This window comes from Phyllobates terribilis, unplaced genomic scaffold, assembly GCF_046119375.1.
Source record: "Phyllobates terribilis strain yellow unplaced genomic scaffold, ASM4611937v1 Scaffold_4__5_contigs__length_816908805, whole genome shotgun sequence".
Lineage (NCBI taxonomy): Eukaryota > Metazoa > Chordata > Amphibia > Anura > Dendrobatidae > Phyllobates > Phyllobates terribilis.
In genome coordinates this window covers 325,958,861-325,980,193 of record NW_027362764.1, presented here as the reverse complement: position 1 = coordinate 325,980,193, position 21,333 = coordinate 325,958,861, and the positions used below count along the sequence as shown (strand labels likewise).

The window sequence follows — 21,333 nt, the reverse complement described above, 5'->3', positions numbered from 1 at the left end:
TTGTCTTCATGTGTAGTAGAGTTAGCAACCTGTAAAAGACCGAAGGAGATGGTTAGAGAGAGAAGATGAGTGGAAGATGGGGAGTGTGGATCATCAATGGGTATGTTAAAGTCCCCCATGATGAGTGTGAGAGTGTCACAGTATAGAAAATGTGGAAGCCAGTTGGCAGAGTGATCCAGAAACTGACGGGAGGAACCCTGAGGCAATACATAACTGCCACTCACAGGTAGAAAGGTTTGAAGAGTCTAACGGTGTGGACTTTAAAGGAAGGGAAACTAAGTGAGGATATCGGGGGAATAATCTGGAAAGCAGATTGTGGTGAAAGGAGCAGACCAACACCTCCACCTTGTCTATTTGTAGGTCTGGGGTTCTGCCCACCATACAAAAGAGCAGCAGCGGCAGTGGTGTCTGACTGCTGGATCCTGGTTTCAGCTAGTACAAGAAAGTCAAGGGACTTTGGAAAGGAACAAATCTTGCATGTAGACGAGTTTGTTGCACGCTGACCGTGCGTTCCAGAGAGAACAATCAAAACAGACCAGAGAAGGCAAGCACTGAATGTTTATAAGATTAGCAGAGTTTCTATGTGCTGCAGGAGGAGAGTTATACACTGCTCAAAAGATAAAGGGAACATTAAAATAACACATCCTAGATCTGAATGAATGAAATATTCTCATTGAATACTCTGTTCTGTACAAAGTTGAATGTGCTGACAACTACATCACACAAAAAGCATCAATGGAAATCAAATTTATCAACCAATGGAGGCCTGGATTTGGAGTCACCCCCAAAATTAAAGTGGAAAAACACACTACAGGCTGATCCAACTTTGATGTAATGTCGTTAAAACAAGTCAAAATGAGGCTCAGTATTGTGTGTGGCCTCCACTTGCCTGTATGACCTCCCTACAATGCCTGAGCATGTTCCTAATGAGGTTGCGGATGGTCTCCTGTGGGATCTCCTCCAGGATGGCACATCAATGCGAGCTGTGGCAAGAAGGTTTGCTGTGTCTGTCAGCGTTGTGTCCAGAGGCTGGAAGCGCTACCAGGAGACAGGCCAGTACACCAGGAGACATGAAGGGGGCCGTAGGAGGGCAACAACCCAGCAGGAGGACCGCTACCGCCGCCTTTGTGCAAGGAGGAACAGGATGAGCACTGCCAGTGCCCTGCAAAATGACCTCCAGCAGGCCACAAATGTGCATGTGTCTGCACAAATGGTTAGAAACTGACTCCATGAGGGTGGTATGAGGGCCCAACGTCCACAGATGGGGGTTGTGCTCACAGCCCAACACCGTGCAGGACTCTTGGCATTTGCCACAGAACGCCAGTATTGGCAAAGTCACCACTAGCGCCCTGTGCTCTTCACAGGTTCACACTGAGCACATGTGACAGACGTGACAGAGTCTAGAGACGCCGTGGAGAGCGATCTGCTGCCTGCAACATCCTTCAGCATGTTCGGCGGTTTGGCAGTGGGTCAGTAATGGTGTGGGGTGGCATTTCTTTGGAGTGCCGCACAGCCCTCAATGTGCTCGCCTGAGGTAGCCTGACTGCCATTAGGTACCGAGATGGGATCCTCAGACCCCTTGTGAGACCATATGCTGGTGCGGTTGGCCCTGGGTTCCTCCTAATGCAGGACAATGCCAGACCTCATGTGGCTGGAGTGTGTCAGCAGTTCCTGCAAGATGAAGGCATTGAAGCTATGGACTGACCCACCCGTTGCCCAGACCTGAATCCCATTGAGCACATCTGGGCCATCATGTTTCACTCCATCCACCAACGTCACATTGCACCACAGACTGTCCAGGAGTTGGCGGATACTTTAGGTCTGGGAGGAGATCCCACTGGAGACCATCCGCAATCTCATCAGGAGCATGCCCAGGCATTGTAGGGAGGTCATACAGGCACGTGGAGGCCACACACAATACTGAGCCTCATTTTGACTTGTTTTAAGGACATTACATCAAAGTTGGATCAGCCTGTAGTGTGTTTTTCCACTTTAATTTTGGGGGTAACTCCAAATCCAGGCGTCCATTGGTTAATAAATTAGATTTCCATTGATGATTTTTGTGTGATTTTGATGTCAGCACATACAACTTTGTACAGAACAAAGTATTCAATGAGAATATTTCATTCATTCAGAGAGTTCCCTTTTATTTTTTTGAGCAGTGTATTTACTAGAGGAAGGAGGCCCAGGATTGGAAGAGATGTCACTAGCGACTAGGAGGAGAAAAAGAGAAATAGCAGGTGGTTCAATGATTTGTGTGAGCATTTTATGAGCTCTATGGTGGTAGTCGATGGTTTGGAGTTATTGATAAATGTCAGTAGAGCCTCGGTGTTGTACATGAGAGAGGCAAGAAGAGAGGGACTGATGTAAAGAGAGTGTACAGAATGTGTAAAGGGGCATTAAGGGTGAAAGAGAAGCTGCTAAAACCTATATGAAGCAAAGAGATATGAAAAATAAATAGTTTAAACATGCTTCTTGTTCAGTTATACTAAATATATGGCATATCTTACCTGTCTCTTGCCCTTTCCACATTCCATGTTTAAATGATGAGATACTTCAAAAATATTGCACTTAGAAATATATGGAACACATGCTCCCCCTAAGACAGATCTGAATATATCAGCAGTGTCTGCTTCTGATATACAAACATCAGGTTAAAGAATACTTTGAAAATTAGAAGCAAACACCTAATCAAGACCTGCAGTGCTAGGATTTAGCCCTAGCTTACCTGGCTTTGCTACATAGGGTTAATTTATCTTCTCTCACATAATCTTGTACTCAGCCTCTGTTATAGGCTGCAAAGTGAGCATAAATCACATCCCCACACGCCCGCCACACTACACGCTGCCACCATTCATCAAACACACTGGTGGTTAGTCACCTAAATATATATTACTGTCCAACAATCAAAAGACCACATACTTTCTAAAAGGTTATAGATTCTTTAGAGCAGGGGTGGGCAATTAATTTTCCCGAGGGGCCACATGAGAGACTGTGACTGTTGGGGAGGGCCGAACCAATAGGCTGAAATGAATTCTGCTCAATATTAATATTAACATATTAATTCTAATTATTATTATTAATGATTACATAAATATGAATTGTGTAACTTAATATTGAGCAGAATTAAGTGTGCTGACATCCCCCTATATACAGCTTGAGCCCCCACACAGCCTCTCTATATACAGCATGAGCCCTACACAGCCCCCCATGTCCATTATGAGTCCCACACAGCCCCACAAGGCCAGCATGAGCCCCACACAGCCCCCCCATGTTCAGCATGAGCCCCACACAGCCCCGCCCGTGTTCAGCATGAGCCCCACACAGCCAACCCGTGTCCAGCATGATCCCCACACAGCCCCACTGTGTCCAGCATGAGCCCCACACAGCACCCCCATGTCCAGCATGAGCCCCACACAGCCCCCCATGTCCAGCATGAGCCCCACACAGCCCCCAAGTCCAGCATGAGCCCCACACAGCCCCCCCATGTTCAGCATGAGCCCCACACAGCCCCGCCCGTGTTCAGCATGAGCCCCACACAGCCAACCCGTGTCCAGCATGATCCCCACACAGCCCCACTGTGTCCAGCATGAGCCCCACACAGCCCCCCCATGTCCAGCATGAGCCCCACACAGCCCCCCCGTGGCCAGCATGAGCCCCACACATCCCTCCCGTGTCCAGCATGAGCCTCACACAGCCCCCTCATGTCCAGTATGAGAGCCCAAGAGCCTCCCCAGTGTCCAGCATGACAGCCCTCCCCAGTGTCCAGCATGACAGCCCTCCCTAGTTTCCAGTATGACAGCCCTCCTTAGTGTCCAGCATTAAAGCCCCCCAGTTTCCAGTATGAGAGCACCCCTGTGTCCAGCATGACAGCCCTCCTTATTGTCCAGCATGAGAGCCCCCCAGTGTCTCCAGCATGACAGCCCTCCCCAGTGTCCAGCCTGACAGCCCTCCCCAGTGTCCAGCATGACAGCCCCCCCTGTGTCCAGCATGACAGCCCCTCCTGTGTCCAGCATGAGAGCCCCCCCCGTGTCCAGCATGAGAGCCTCCCTGTGTTCAGCCTGAGAGTACCCCCCCCTGTGTCCAGCATTAAAGCCCCCCCTTCGTCCAGCATGAGAGTGCCCCCCCTGTGTCCATCATTAAAGCCCCCCCTATGTCCAGCATATACTTACCTCACTCCCTGTTCCCCTGGCGCTCCTGTCTGAGAAGCACTGACTCTCCGCAGTGCACAGGCTGACGCCATCGCGTCAGCTGTTTCTAATGCTGATTGATGGAAGAGCGAGGTAGCGGCCCCTCCTCCACCAATGCATTCACAGCGGATTGAGACCGCGGATTGAGACAGCGGTGACGGCGTGTGGGCGGGCAGTGACGGCATGTGTGTGAGCTGGGAAGGGCATAGTGCGGCCCGTGGGCCACTGTTATCAGCCCCTTGGCAGTCTTGGTCCACGGGCCGGACTGGAACAGCCAGAGGGCCGCATGTGGCCCGCGGGCCGCACTTTGCCCAGGTCTGCTTTAGAGGATAAAAGGACCAAACTTATTAAACGTTTAATCTTTAATATAAAAAATATAGTGCTTACAAGAAAAAGAGGAACATAAATCGACACAAATCAAACTGTTATAAAATAAAAAAGGTCAAACCACAGAAATATCTAAACATTTCAGTCTAAAGTTATTCTTTTGTTTCCTTGAGGGAAGAATAAAGGGTTCATGGATCACATTCAGCTTGGGCTGACCCCCACAAGCCCACAATATCCATTGTTTAGCCCATATTTTATATGCCTGCCCCTGGGCTCAAGTTTCCCAGACAGCCTATATTGTATTATGTAGATCGCAGGTCTGTAAATGGACCGTGGGCTAAGGAGGCGAACACATTGCAGATTAAATACCTTGTTTCTTCAAAACCCCCTCCTCCCTTGGAACATCTGCCCAAGCTTTGAAGCTCAGGCTTACCAGGCTGAAGTGTCAGGAATAAAGCTGCATGAGGGCTAATTTTTTGTGACACGATCTGTAGTTTTCACTGGTCCCGGTTTTAGGTACATATGACTTTTTATTACATTTTTTTGTAAGGTGGATGAACAAAAAAAAAAGAAAACATTGCATTTGCATTTTTTTTTTTTGGCTTTCACTGTACGAGATGAATGACAACACATGTTTTTTAGTGTGATGTCATTAAATACCCAATTTATATATATTTTTTGTTTGGTTTTATGCTTTATGAGGGCTTGTTTTTTTTTTGCTAAACAATATTTCATTTTTATTGGCACCATATCAGGATCCATACGATTTTTTGATAATTTTTTATTTCATTTTATGTGAAGTGGTGTGAACAAAAATACAAAAAGCTTCTTTAGAATTTATATTTTTTTAGGCATTCACTGTGCAGGAAAACTATTATTTCTTTGTGCTGGTTATTAAAGACTTTGTGATAACAGATATTTATTTTTTGTATGCTTGTTTATTAGACTAAATTATGTTATTTTGAAAAATTATATTTCTTACAAAATTTTAACAATTATTTTGTTTGTTTTTTAACTTTATTTTACAATATTAGTAGTCCCACAAGCCCCATTTTTGAACTACCATCAAACAGACTAATAGTGCCATTGCAACCATTGGCGTGACAGAGATTCTCTGGCTTAATAGAACCAGAGAAGGGTGGAGATAGATAGAAACCAAGTAGGTGTGGCGTATTTAACTCCTTCACCCCTGAACCCGTTTTCACCTTTATGACCGGGCCAAATTGTACAATTCTGACCAGTGTCATTTAATGAGGTAATAACTCTGGAACGCTTTAATGGATCCCAGTGATTCTGAGACTTTTTTCTGATCGTAAAATTTATTTGATAAGACTGGCATTTATTTGCGAAAAATCGGAAATTTGGCAAAAATTTTGCATTTTTCAAACTTTGAATTGTTTTGCCCTTAAATCAGAGAGATATGTGTCAGGTATTCCACAGCGACGACACTGGGGAAATCACGCAATATCTCACTGTGCCGTCACTATGTCATGGATTTCGTCTGGAATCGCGGGCACACGATCCAGACTACTCACTACTTAGATATCAGCAAGCGACCAGTGAGAGTGAGAGTATGACGTCACACCTCCGGATTCCAACTCATGGAATAGGTGTTTACGCCCTCGTACTGTCACTGTCAGCTTCACCATAGCTCAATTATTATTATCTGCCACCACCGTCCAGATTTGACATATAATACAGGTCTGGGCGGACGCCTGCATTTTGGTAGCGTATATTGCTTCAGGGGAGTTAGCGATTACAGGACAAAAGAAACCGAACTATTAAATTTCATATTTAATTCAAAAGGGAGGCAGTGTTTAGGAAAAATATATACAAGATGTTGCAAAGGAGACATACAATACATAAGCAGTTACACAAAAGAATAAGGATTAAAGAAGAAACTTACGCTATATGGTTCGCAGGGACGAATCAGCATAGGTGGAGGAGGGGCTTCCCGATTTGATCTGAATGTTATCGAACGTGACCTGTTACTTATAGTTCTTATACCCCTCTGGCAATGAGAATGGATCAATCTTCCCTTGTCTCTTTTATGCCAAAGGGGAAGATCTGCCCACACACCCTCTGTGCTGACATCACAGGAGCTGGACTCCATCCTTCATGTTTGTATTAAAAACCTGTTTTTTTGGGATAACTTATCGTTCGTTGCTGCCATAAGCCCAAAAGTGATACCATATTTTCAATTATGATTTTACCTTCATTTAGAGACCACACATCGCATAGTTGCAGTCTGCTATTCTGGTATTTTTGCACTACAGCTCCACTGAGGGTTTTTCGGCTACAAAAAAAAAAATGAGCATATCGCTCCTCGGCTGACCCTGCCACTAAAAATATAGGTCACATTATTATCAGACGTATGGAACTAACAATATTCCATATGTCATATCGGTGCCGTCCTGTCTATAGATTTCTTTTTGAAGCTCGGAAGTACATGTTACACATCTCACACTGTAAATTATCGCAGGCCTCCATCTGTGGGAAATATATTTGTGTTTTAATTAGGCTGGTAGCACTTCTTGGCTGGCATCTGCGTGTGTTAATTGCATACAGACTGCTCTCAGCTCTCCTCTTGTGGCAAATTGTGGATAAGGGAGGGGTGGAGTGTCTTGAGAGAAATGGTCAATATTCTCTTAATATCTCCTTGACATTAATATCTCCCTGACAATATGCCACACAAAATAGTTTTAAATAACATTTCCCACATGTCTGCTTTACATCAGCATAATTTTGGAACCAATTTTTTTTTTGTTAGGAAGGTATAAGGTTAAAAGTTGACCAGCGATTTTTCATTTTTCCAACCAAAATTACAAAACCATTTTTTTAACCCCTTAAGCTCCGGAGCATTTTCCGTTTTTGCATTTTCTTTTTTTGCTCCCCTTGTTCCCAGAGCCATAGCGTTTTTATTTTTTGGTCAATATGGCCATGTGAGGGCTTATTTTTTGCGGGACGAGTTGTACTTTTCAACGCCATTACTAGTTTTACCATATTGTGTACGGGAAAACGAGGAAAAAATTCCAAGTGCGGTGAAATTGCAAAAAAAGTGCAATACCACAGTTGTTTTTTTTTGTTTTTTTTACCACGTTCACTGAATGCTAAAACTGACCAGCCATTCTGATTCTCCAGGTCATTATGAGTTCGTAGACACCAAACATGTATAGGTTCTTTTTTATTTAAGTGGTGAAAAAAAAATCCAAAATTTGGTTAAAAAAAAAAAAATATATCGCCATTTTCTAAGACCCGTAGTGTCTAAATTTTTGGGGATTTGGGGCTGGGTGAGGGCTTATTTTTTGCGCACCGAGCTGCAGTTTTTATTGCTACCATTTTGGGGTAGATACGATGTTTTGATCGCCCGTTATTGCATTTGATTGCAATGTTGCGGGGACCAAAAAACGTAATTCTGGCGTTTAGAATTTTTCTCTCCTTACGCCGTTTACCGATCGGATTAATTCTTTTTTTATATTGATAAATCGGGCGATTCTGAACGCGGAGATACCAAATATGTCTGTGTTTTTTTTTATTATTATTTTATTTTGAATGGGGCGAAAGGGGGGTGATTTAAACTTTTATATTTTTTTATTTTTTTTTATATTTTTAAAAACTTTTTTTTTCACTTTTTGCATGCTTCAATAGTTTCCATAGGAGACTAGAAGCAGCAACTATCTGATCACCTCTGCTACATACAGGGGACGAGCAGGTCCCCTGCATGCAGCAGAAATGGTCCTGTGCTATGAGCGCCGATCACTAGGTGGCGCTCATAGCGACCAGATCATGACAACCACAGGCGTCTGCTGCAGACCCTGGGTTGTCATGCCCACCCATCAGTGACCCGCGATCACGTGACGGGGTCGCCGGTGGGCGGGGCTTAGGACGCGCTTCCAGGACGCGCGCGTTAAATGCCGTTGTCGGAGATTGACAGCGGCATTTAACATGTTAACAGCCACGGGTGGATCGCGATTCCACCCGCGGCTGTTGCGGGCACATGTCAGCTGTAAGAATCAGCTGACATGTGCTCGGTTCAGTGAGGGCTCAGTGCAGCAGCCCTCACTGAACAGGGGGGAGGCCAAATGTGCATACTAAGACGTCTTCCGTTGTTAAGGGGTTAAGGACCACATCACATTTGAAGTGGCTTTGAGGGGCTTTGAATGTGACTTTGACAGAAGTACCCAAATATGACACCATTTTAAAAACTGCCCCCTCAAAGTGCTCAAAACCACATTCAAGAAGGTTATTAACCCTTCAGGTGTTTTTGGAATGTGTAAGAAAACAATGAACATTTACATTTTTTTCACAAAAATTTTACTTTAGACTGATTTTTCACAAGGGCAACAGGAAAAAATGGAGCCAGAATTTGTTGTGCAATTTCTCCTGAGCAGGTTGATACTACATATGTGGGAGAAAACCACTGTTTGGGCACACGGCATTGCTCTGAAGGGAAGGAGCACCATTTGACTTTTTGAATGTAAAATTTTCTGGAATAATTAGCGGACGCCATGTTGCATTTGGAGAGCCCCTGATGTGCCTAAACAGTGGAGACCCTCCAAAAGTGATACCATTTTGGAAACTAGACCCCAATGGAACTTATCTAGGTGTGTGGTGAGCACCTTGAACTCCCAGGTGCTTCACAGAAGTTTATAACATTGATTTGTAAAAATTTAAATGTTCACATTTTTCCCACAAAAATGTTTTTCAGACCCAAATTTTGCATTTTCAGAAGGTTAATGGGAGAAATTGCACCATACAATTTGTTGTGCAATTTCTCCTGAGTAAGCCAATACCTCATATATGGGGGGAAAACTATTGTTTGGGTGCATGGCAGGACTTGGAAGGAAAAGCGTGCCATTTGACTTTCTGAATGTAAAATTTGCTGGAATAATTAGTGGACGATATATCTTGTTTGGAAAGCCCTGATATGCCTAAACAGTGGAAACCCCCCCACAAGTGACACCATTTTGGAAACTAGACCCCTCAGGGAACTTATCTAGATGTGTTCTGAGCACCTTGAACCCCCAAGTGCTTCACAGAAGTTTATAATATTGACCCGTGAAAATAAAAATTATTTCTTTTATCCAACAAAAGTGTTTTTTAGCCCCATTTTTTTATTTTCAAAGGGGTAACAGGTGAAAATAGACCCCAAAATTTGTTGTGCAATTTCTCCTGATACCCATATGTTGGAGAAAACTATTGTTTGGGCGCATGGCAGGGCTCAGAAAGGAAGGACTGACATTTTGGAACGCAGACTTAGATGGAATTGTCCGCGGGTGTCATCGCATTTGGAGAGCCCCTGATGTAGGGGCTTTTCACTGTCAAGGCACATGTGAGTCCATTTTGGAAACTAAACCCCTTATCAAGAAATTTATTTAGATGTGTAGTGAGCACCTTGAACCTACAGATGCTTCACAGAATTTTACAACGTCGATCTGTAAAAATGAAAGAAAAAATAAAATTTCCACAAAAATGTTTTTAGCCCCTGGGCTAGGGGCTAAAATCTAGGGCTAAAACAACATTTTGTTGGTAAAAATATAATTATTTTTTTCTTTACTGCCCAAAAATTTTACATTTTCACAAGGATAGCAGGAGGAAATGTACCCCAAAATTTGTTGTGCAATTTTTCCTGTGTACTTCGATACCCCATATGTGATCGAAAACTACTACTTTTGCTGGACTGGTTTGAAGGTGCCATGTCACATTGGCAGAGCCCCTGAGGTGCCAGAACAGCAGACCCCCCATAAGAGACCCTATTTTCCAACTACACCTCTCAATTAGTTCATCTAGGGATGCAGTGATCATATTGACATCACAGGTCAGTCACAGAATTTTATACCATTGGGCAGTAAAGAAAAAAATAATTATATTTTTACCAACAAAATGTTGTTTTAGCCCTAGATTTTACATTTTTACACTGGCAAATTGGTAAAAATGCCACTGAAATTTGTCTCACAATTTCTGCTGAATGTAGAAATACCCCTTATGTGGCAGTACAGTACTGCTTAGCCATACTTCGAGACTCAGGAGGGACGGAGTGCTATTTGCCACCTGGAGCACAGATTTTTCTAGAATAATATGCAACTCCATATACCAGCTCCTAGAATAGCAGAATCTCCCCTCAAGTGACCTCATTTTGGAAATCATGCCCCTTTGGCAATTTATCTATAGCTGTAGCGACGATTTTTATTCCATGGGTGTTTTCCAGAAACAAGCCGTAGTGAATGTTGCTGAGTGAAAATTACAAACTGCCCTTGTAGTGACAAGTGCGTTGTAGTGACCAGTACGTTGTGCCCAGTTCATGCTTCTAGACTCATGCAGCTTGTAAAATAGACGGGCACTCACCTCTAAAGAAATGGCAATTGTGGATGCTAAAATTAGTTTAGGCACACTGAGGCTCAGAAGGGAGGGGTGGCATTTGGATTTGGGAGTGCAGAATTTGCTGAATTACTTTTGTTGGGGCGAGGAGCCATAGTGCTTTTCCAGAGCCTTTGTGCTACCAATAGTGTTGAGCGAGTATGTTCTATTAACCCTTTCGCCGAGTATGCTCGGGCCGAGCTCCGAGTATTTATAGCTACTCGGTGATAAGGTTAAATCGCTCCCAGTGTGCATGATTTGCGACTGTTTGACTGTTTTATTACATGTGAGGAATGTCTATTTCTTACACATTCCTCCCATGTAATAAAGCTGTCAAACAGTTGCAAATCATGCACACGGGAGCGATTTAACCTTATCACCGAACAGCTATAAATACTCGGAGCTCGGCCCGAGCATACTCGGACAGAACATACTCGCTCAACCCTAGCTACCAGTAACGTGAAAGCCCCTATATTTCCATTGACAGATGACGGACCTGAGTGGGGACTTGCTTTTTTGTGGCTTGGTTTGAAGTTTTTGTTAGGAACATTTTACATAACATTTTGGATCACATTTATCCTGCGCTCTATGCTGAGCACTTATATCGGGGATCCATCTAAATCTCCAAATGACGTGATATAGATGAAACCACCGAGGGATCCATTCACTATAATGAGACAGCAGAGTTACTCCGGACTCCATCTGGCCTCTATTCAGCAGTTTCCTTTTCAGAATTGCACAAAAATGTGGCCGACGACACTTTTATGCACACCTAAAAAGATGGACACTGCCGGATCACAGGCCAGGAGGCATCCACAGTGCCTCCATCTGCCTCATTCTAGGGAATCTGCCACCATATTTCAGAGATTTACATGGAAACCCAGGTGGAAGCACTCAGCGCAGAGCGCATGGTAAATGTGAGCCGAGCCTTACTGCAATCTTTGGGAGGCAGAAAGAGCAAATCAACAGCAGGTGAAGAATTGGTTTTATTTATTTTTTACACCGTTCCTCGTGCAGTATAAGTGATTAGACGACTTTATTCTTTGGGTCGGTGTGATTACAGTGATACCTGACTAGCTATTTAACCCATTCTGTGCCCGAGTGTCAAGCATTTTTATTGATATATGCGCCCCCATCCTGGCATATGCTTCCCCATCCTGTTTTGTGCTCACCCATCCTGTTTTGTGCTTCCCCCATCCTTTTATGTGCCTCCCCAATACTGTTATGTGCTTCCCCCATCCTGTATTGTGTGCCGCCATCCTGGTATATGCGTCCCCATCCTGTTATGTGCTCCCCGATCCTGGTATATGATCCCCCATCCTGCGCCACCATCCTGTTATGTGCTTCCCTCATCCTGCACCCCCATCCTGTTATGTGCTTCCCCCATCCTGTTATGTGCTTCCCCCATCCTGTGCTCCCATTCTGTTATGTTCTGTCTCATCCTGCTATGTGCTCCCCCATCCCGGCATATGCTCCCCCATCCTGGTATATTCTCCCTCATCCTTTTATGTGCTCCCCCCATTTTATGTGCTTCCCCCATCCTGCACCACCATCCTGTTATGTGCTTCCCCCTTCCTGCGCCCTCATCCTGTTATGTGCTCTCCCATCCTTCAGCCCCATCCTCTTATGTGCTTCCCCCATCCTGTTATGTGCTTCACCCATCCTGTTATGTGCTCTCCCATCTTGCTCCCCCATCCTGTTATGTTTTTCCCCATCCTGTTATGTTCTCACCCCATCCTGTTATGTGCTTCTCCCATCCTGTTATGTGCTTCTCCCATCCTGTTATGTGCTTCCCTTATCCTATTATGTGCTTCCCTCATCCTGCGCCCCCATCCTGTTATGTGCTCCCCCATCCTGTTATGTACTTCCTCCATCCTGTTATTTACTGCCTCCATCCTGTTCCCTCATCCTGTTTTGTACTCCCCCCATCCTTGCGCCCCCATCCTGTTTTGTGCTCCCCCATCCTGTTTTGTGCTCCCCCATCCTTCACCCCCATCCTGTTATGTGCTCCCCCATCCTGCACCCCCATCCTGTTGTGTGCTCCCACATCCTGTTATCTGCGCCCCCTTCCTGTTTTGTGGAAAAAGAAAGGGAAACCGGGAAGATCCAGCTGAACAAATCTTCTAAAATCCATATTTTATTGGGTCATGCAAAAAATATTAAAAGTCCACCTTGGAGAGGAACAGCAAACGCGTTTCGAACTATAAGTTCTTAATCAATTGCAGTGTATCGCCTCTCCCCTGATGAAGCCACAGCGGTAGTGGCGATACGCGTGGGGTTGCGGTCCTCTTGACCACTTTGGTACACATGGGTATATCCTCATCTCCAGCTTTATAGGTCGTACTTTAGGAGCCTCTAAATATTGGTATCGGGACATTTATTCCCTCTCTTACCTTTCCTCTTTTTTTTTTTTTTTTTTTTGTGGTCATTTACTATGAGGAATTTAGATAGCACTGCCTCTATTTAGAGTAAAGTACATAATCTAATGGTATTAGGATTATTAACATACATTTTATTGGTGCCCAATATAGGAGAAGAATCGATTCATTCATTTGTTTGGGTATAGGGACCTATATGGGCCTACATGAATATGCGGGATATATTTATTGATGCTACATGTTTATTGGTGATGTGTACACGTGTAAGGATTTTTTGACCACGGTTATATTCTAATATGGTACAATGATGTATTTAAGCGTTATGCTTTTTAAATGTTTTTAACTTTTTGCATGTTTGTCCGGTCTTTATGAATTAATAAAATGATGCTGGTATATATTTAGCGCTCCCGGTCTCTTCATACATACCACTTTTTCTTTTTTACATGCTATTTGTTCTGGTTTGGGTATGTGACGGGTTGAGTGATACCTTACATTAATTTATTTATGGTGCCCTCCTTTTGCTTTCTTCATAGCGCGATACCAGGCGCCATTTTAGTGAAGACACATTAGCAGAGTGTATTCAACAAAATGACGCCAGTGTATGCGCGAGCCCATACCGCGCTGTCCGGCACCATTTTGTTGAAGACACATTGCAAATATGTCTTCATTAAAATGGCTCACAATGCGCATGTGCCAATTCCGATGCCGCACGCCTCCCCAGCCTGTGACCCGAACAGGGGCGCCGCGGCAACATTACTCCCGGTCAGGTATGTACTTATGGTGCCGATCTCCCTGTGCGAGGGCAATCACCATGATGTATATATACTGCATCGGTCGGGAAGTCCTTCATGACGAAGATGTGTATATATACAGGGTGCACCATTTATATGGATGCACCTAAATTAAATGGGAATGGTTGGTGATATCAACTTCCTGTTTGTGGCACATTAGTATATGGGAGGGGGAAAACTTTTCCAGATGGGTGGTGACCATGGCGGACATTTTGAAGTCGGACATTTTGGATCCAACTTTATTTTTTTCAATGGGAAGAGGGTCATGTGACACATCAGACTTATTGAGAATTTCATAAGAAAAACAATGGTGTGCTTGGTTTTAACGCAACTTTATTCTTTCATCAGTTTTTTACAAGTTTATGACCACTTATAAAATGTGTTCAAAGTGCTGCCCATTGTGTTGGATTGTCAATGCAATCCTCTTCTCCCACTCTTGACACATTGATAGCAACACCGCCGAAGAAATGCTAGCACAAGCTTCCAGTATCCACCCTGTACTACAAATGTAGGGAAAGGGTTAAATGATTGGCTGCACCGAGTGCCTGTGCTTGGTTTGAACAGTTATTCTGTGATTACAGAGTCCATTTACCAAGGTAACCTGCTGCCTTTTCATGTTTTAAAGTGACTGCTGACAGATTAATCAGTTATTACAGTACAGAGAACTCTCGACCGTACCCATTATGCGTTTTTCAAGCGTTTTTTATGTGGATTTTCCGCATCGTAAACGCTTGCAAAACGCTGGGTAATCCGTGCCCCATGATCCCCAATGAAAATCTGCATGTTCTGTGCCCATGCTGCGGAATTTTCCGCAGCGGATTTTCCTTGTGGTAAAATCCGCAGCATGTCCATTATTTGTGTGTTTCTGCATGCGGATTTGAGGTCCCAATGCATTTGAAAAACGCAAGTCAAATGCGCATGTAAAGACGCGTCAAAAACGCGTGTAAAATCTGCAAGCGTTTTTACATGCAGAAACACTGCAGAAATGTTTTGCTTCATTTCTGCATCATGGGCACATACCCAAACAGCCTGGTAGGAGAATGTATGCATAGCACAGCTGAGAATGCATCTCATTTGTTTCTATAAAGGAGGCACAGGCAGATGAATCAGAAGTAAGGAGTGGCTCAGTGCAGCTGGTTTTTACGGCCACATGCAAGTGCAGCCGAAATGTGTATGCAACTATACTATTACCAGAGAACTTTATGATAACCTAATCTAACCCTAATAAACCATGTACATGAGTGATCATCACATGATCAGATCATATTTTTATCCCTTTGTGTATTACACAATGGTTGTTTCCATATGCTGAAAACAGAGATCTGGGAACTTTGGATTTTAGAATTGTTTATCTTTTCATCATGCAATGAACCCGTTTTATTTGAAAAATGTATAATACTCTAAGCATTCAATTTCTAAAAGTTAATAAATATTTTCTTTGTGTGATATATTGCAGACGTATCTGTGGGAAATAACTAGCGGTGTTGAAGAAATTCCACATGGCATTGTGAATAAAGAACATATTATCTTTGGAAATATGCAGGAACTTTATGAGTTTCATAATAAGTGAGTACGGTTTAGGTATACTACCTTTTTTCAGGTGGAAGCATTGCTTGAATTTGTGTCTGTGTTTGTCACATATTGCCACTGTGTGTCTATACCTGACCATCTACATATACTATTTTTTTTTATCTATCTATCTATCTATCTATCTATCTATCTATCTATCTATCTATCTATCTGTCTATATATATATATACAAGTTAGAATAATGCAATAAAATATATAAACATTCACACGTACATATATGTACATAGCACACACATGCTGCACAACAAACAACCTCACATGCATACCACTGCACACACCTCACATACACACACTGCATACACCTCACATACACACACTGCACACACCTCACATAACACATACTGCACACACCTCACATACACACACTGCACACACCTCATACACACACTGCACACACCTCACATACACACACTGCACACACCTCACATAACACACACTGCACACACCTCACATACACACACTGCATACACCTCACATACACACACTGCACACACCTCACATAACACACACTGCACACACCTCACATACACACACTGCACACACCTCATACACACACTGCACACACCTCACATACACACACTGCACACACCTCACATAACACACACTGCACACACTGCACACACCTCACATACACACACTGCACACACCTCACATAACACACACTGCACACACCTCACATAACACACACTGCACACACCTCACATAACACACTGCACACACCTCACATAACACACACTGCACACACCTCACATACACACACTGCACACACCTCACATACACACACTGCAAACACCTCACATACACACACTGCACACACTGCACACACCTCACATACACACACTGCACACACCTCACATACACACACTGCATACACCTCACATACACACACTGCACACACCTCACATACACACACTGCACATACCTCACATACACACACTGCACACACCTCACATACACACACTGCATACACCTCACATACACACACTGCACACACCTCACATAACACACACTGCACATACCTCACATACACACACTGCACACACCTCACATACACACACTGCACACACCTCACATACACACACTGCACACACCTCACATTCACACACTGCACACACCTCACATACACACACTGCACACACCTCACATACACACACTGCACACACCTCACATAACACACACTGCACACACTGCACACACCTCACATACACACACTGCACACACCTCACATAACACACTGCACACACCTCACATAACACACACTGCACACACCTCACATAACACACTGCACACACCTCACATAACACACACTGCACACACCTCACATACACACACTGCACACACCTCACATACACACACTGCACACACCTCACATACACACACTGCACACACCTCACATAACACACACTGCACACACTGCACACACCTCACATACACACACTGCACACACCTCACATAACACACACTGCACACACCTCACATAACACACTGCACACACCTCACATAACACACACTGCACACACCTCACATACACACACTGCACACACCTCACATACACACACTGCACACACCTCACATACACACACTGCACACACTGCACACACCTCACATACACACACTGCACACACCTCACATACACACACTGCACACACCTCACATACACACACTGCACACACCTCACATACACACACTGCACACACCTCACATACACACACTGCACACACCTCACATACACACACTGCACACACCTCACATACACACACTGCACACACCTCACATACACACACTGCACACACCTCACATACACACACTGCACACACCTCACATACACACACTGCACACACCTCACATAACACACACTGCACACACTGCACACACCTCACATACACACACTGCACACACCTCACATAACACACTGCACACACCTCACATAACACACACTGCACACACCTCACATAACACACTGCACACACCTCACATAACACACACTGCACACACCTCACATACACACACTGCACACACCTCACATACACACACTGCACACACCTCACATAACACACACTGCACACACTGCACACACCTCACATACACACACTGCACACACCTCACATAACACACTGCACACACCTCACATAACACACACTGCACACACCTCACATAACACACTGCACACACCTCACATAACACACACTGCACACACCTCACATACACACACTGCACACACCTCACATACACACACTGCACACACCTCACATACACACACTGCACACACTGCACACACCTCACATACACACACTGCACACACCTCACATACACACACTGCATACACCTCACATACACACACTGCACACACCTCACATACACACACTGCACACACCTCACATACACACACTGCACACACCTCACATACACACACTGCACACACCTCACATACACGCACTGCACACACCTCACATAACACACACTGCACACACCTCACATACACGCACTGCACACACCTCACATAACACACTGCACACACCTCACATAACACACACTGCACACACCTCACATACACACACTGCACACACCTCACATAACACACACTGCACACACTGCACACACCTCACATACACACACTGCACACACCTCACATAACACACTGCACACACCTCACATAACACACACTGCACACACCTCACATAACACACTGCACACACCTCACATAACACACACTGCACACACCTCACATACACACACTGCACACACCTCACATACACACACTGCACACACCTCACATACACACACTGCACACACCTCACATAACACACACTGCACACACTGCACACACCTCACATACACACACTGCACACACCTCACATAACACACTGCACACACCTCACATAACACACACTGCACACACCTCACATAACACACTGCACACACCTCACATAACACACACTGCACACACCTCACATACACACACTGCACACACCTCACATACACACACTGCACACACCTCACATACACACACTGCACACACTGCACACACCTCACATACACACACTGCACACACCTCACATACACACACTGCATACACCTCACATACACACACTGCACACACCTCACATACACACACTGCACACACCTCACATACACACACTGCACACACCTCACATACACACACTGCACACACCTCACATACACACACTGCACACACCTCACATAACACACACTGCACACACCTCACATAACACACTGCACACACCTCACATAACACACACTGCACACACCTCACATACACACACTGCACACACCTCACATACACACACTGCACACACCTCACATACACACACTGCACACACTGCACACACCTCACATACACACACTGCACACACCTCACATACACACACTGCACACACCTCACATACACACACTGCACACACTGCACACACCTCACATACACACACTGCACACACCTCACATAACACACTGCACACACCTCACATAACACACACTGCACACACCTCACATACACACACTGCACACACCTCACATACACACACTGCACACACCTCACATACACACACTGCACACACTGCACACACCTCACATACACACACTGCACACACCTCACATACACACACTGCACACACCTCACATACACACACTGCACACACCTCACATACACACACTGCACACACTGCACACACCTCACATACACACACTGCACACACCTCACATAACACACTGCACACACCTCACATAACACACACTGCACACACCTCACATAACACACACTGCACACACCTCACATACACACACTGCACACACCTCACATACACACACTGCACACACCTCACATACACACACTGCACACACCTCACATACACACACTGCACACACCTCACATACACACACTGCACACACCTCACATACACACACTGCACACACCTCACATACACACACTGCACACACCTCACATAACACACTGCACACACCTCACATACACACACTGCACACACCTCACATAACACACACTGCACACACCTCACATAACACACTGCACACACCTCACATAACACACACTGCACACACCTCACATAACACACTGCACACACCTCACATAACACACACTGCACACACCTCACATGCATACCACTGCACACACCTCACATACACACACTGCACACACCTCACATACACACACTGCACACACCTCACATACACACACTGCACACACCTCACATAACACACACTGCACACACCTCACATAACACATACTGCACACACCTCACATACACACACTGCACACACCTCACATAACACACACTGCACACACCTCACATACACACACTGCACACACCTCACATACACATACTGCACACACCTCACATACACACACTGCACACACCTCACATACACACACTGCACACACCTCACATACACACACTGCACACACCTCACATACACACACTGCACACACCTCACATACACACACTGCACACACCTCACATACACACACTGCACACACCTCACATAACACACACTGCACACACCTCACATAACACACTGCACACACCTCACATAACACACACTGCACACACCTCACATAACACATACTGCACACACCTCACATACACACACTGCACACACCTCACATAACACACACTGCACACACCTCACATACACATACTGCACACACCTCACATACACACACTGCACACACCTCACATACACACACTGCACACACCTCACATACACACACTGCACACACCTCACATACACACACTGCACACACCTCACATACACACACTGCACACACCTCACATACACACACTGCACACACCTCACATACACACACTGCACACACCTCACATACACACACTGCACACACCTCACATAACACACACTGCACACACCTCACATAACACACTGCACACACCTCACATAACACACACTGCACACACCTCACATAACACATACTGCACACACCTCACATACACACACTGCACACACCTCACATAACACACACTGCACACACCTCACATAACATACTGCACACACCTCACATAACACACACTGCACACACCTCACATAACACACTGCACACACCTCACATAACACACACTGCACACACCTCACATACACACACTGCACACACCTCACATGCACACACTGCACACACCTCACATACACACACTGCACACACCTCACATAACACATACTGCACACACCTCACATACACACACTGCACACACCTCACATAACACATACTGCACACACCATCACATGCACACACTGCACACACCTCACATGCACATACTGCACACACCTCACATAACACACACTGCGCACACCTCACATACACATACTGCACACACCTCACATACACACACTGCACACACCTCACATAACACATACTGCACACACCTCACATACACACACTGCACACACCTCACATACACACACTGCACACACCTCACATACACACACTGCACACACCTCACATACACACACTGCACACACCTCACATAACACACTGCACACACCTCACATAACACACACTGCCACACCTCACATAACACACTGCACACACCTCACATAACACACACTGCACACACCTCACATAACACATACTGCACACACCTCACATACACACACTGCACACACCTCACATACACATACTGCACACACCTCACATACACATACTGCACACACCTC

At 44.9% G+C, this 21,333-nt stretch overlaps 1 protein-coding gene across 7 annotated transcripts in view; it reads left to right on the top strand.

Annotated features, from left to right (window-relative positions):
• The window catches only part of LOC141265383 (triple functional domain protein-like), a 1,868,493-nt gene that overhangs the window by 1,068,048 nt on the left and 779,112 nt on the right, over positions 1-21,333 (top strand). For all 7 annotated transcript variants that reach the window (XM_073678400.1, XM_073678401.1, XM_073678399.1 and 4 more), the window contains one exon: positions 15,500-15,609. In XM_073678400.1, coding sequence (XP_073534501.1) covers positions 15,500-15,609 — 110 coding nt within the window. The remainder of the gene's footprint in view (positions 1-15,499; positions 15,610-21,333) is intronic.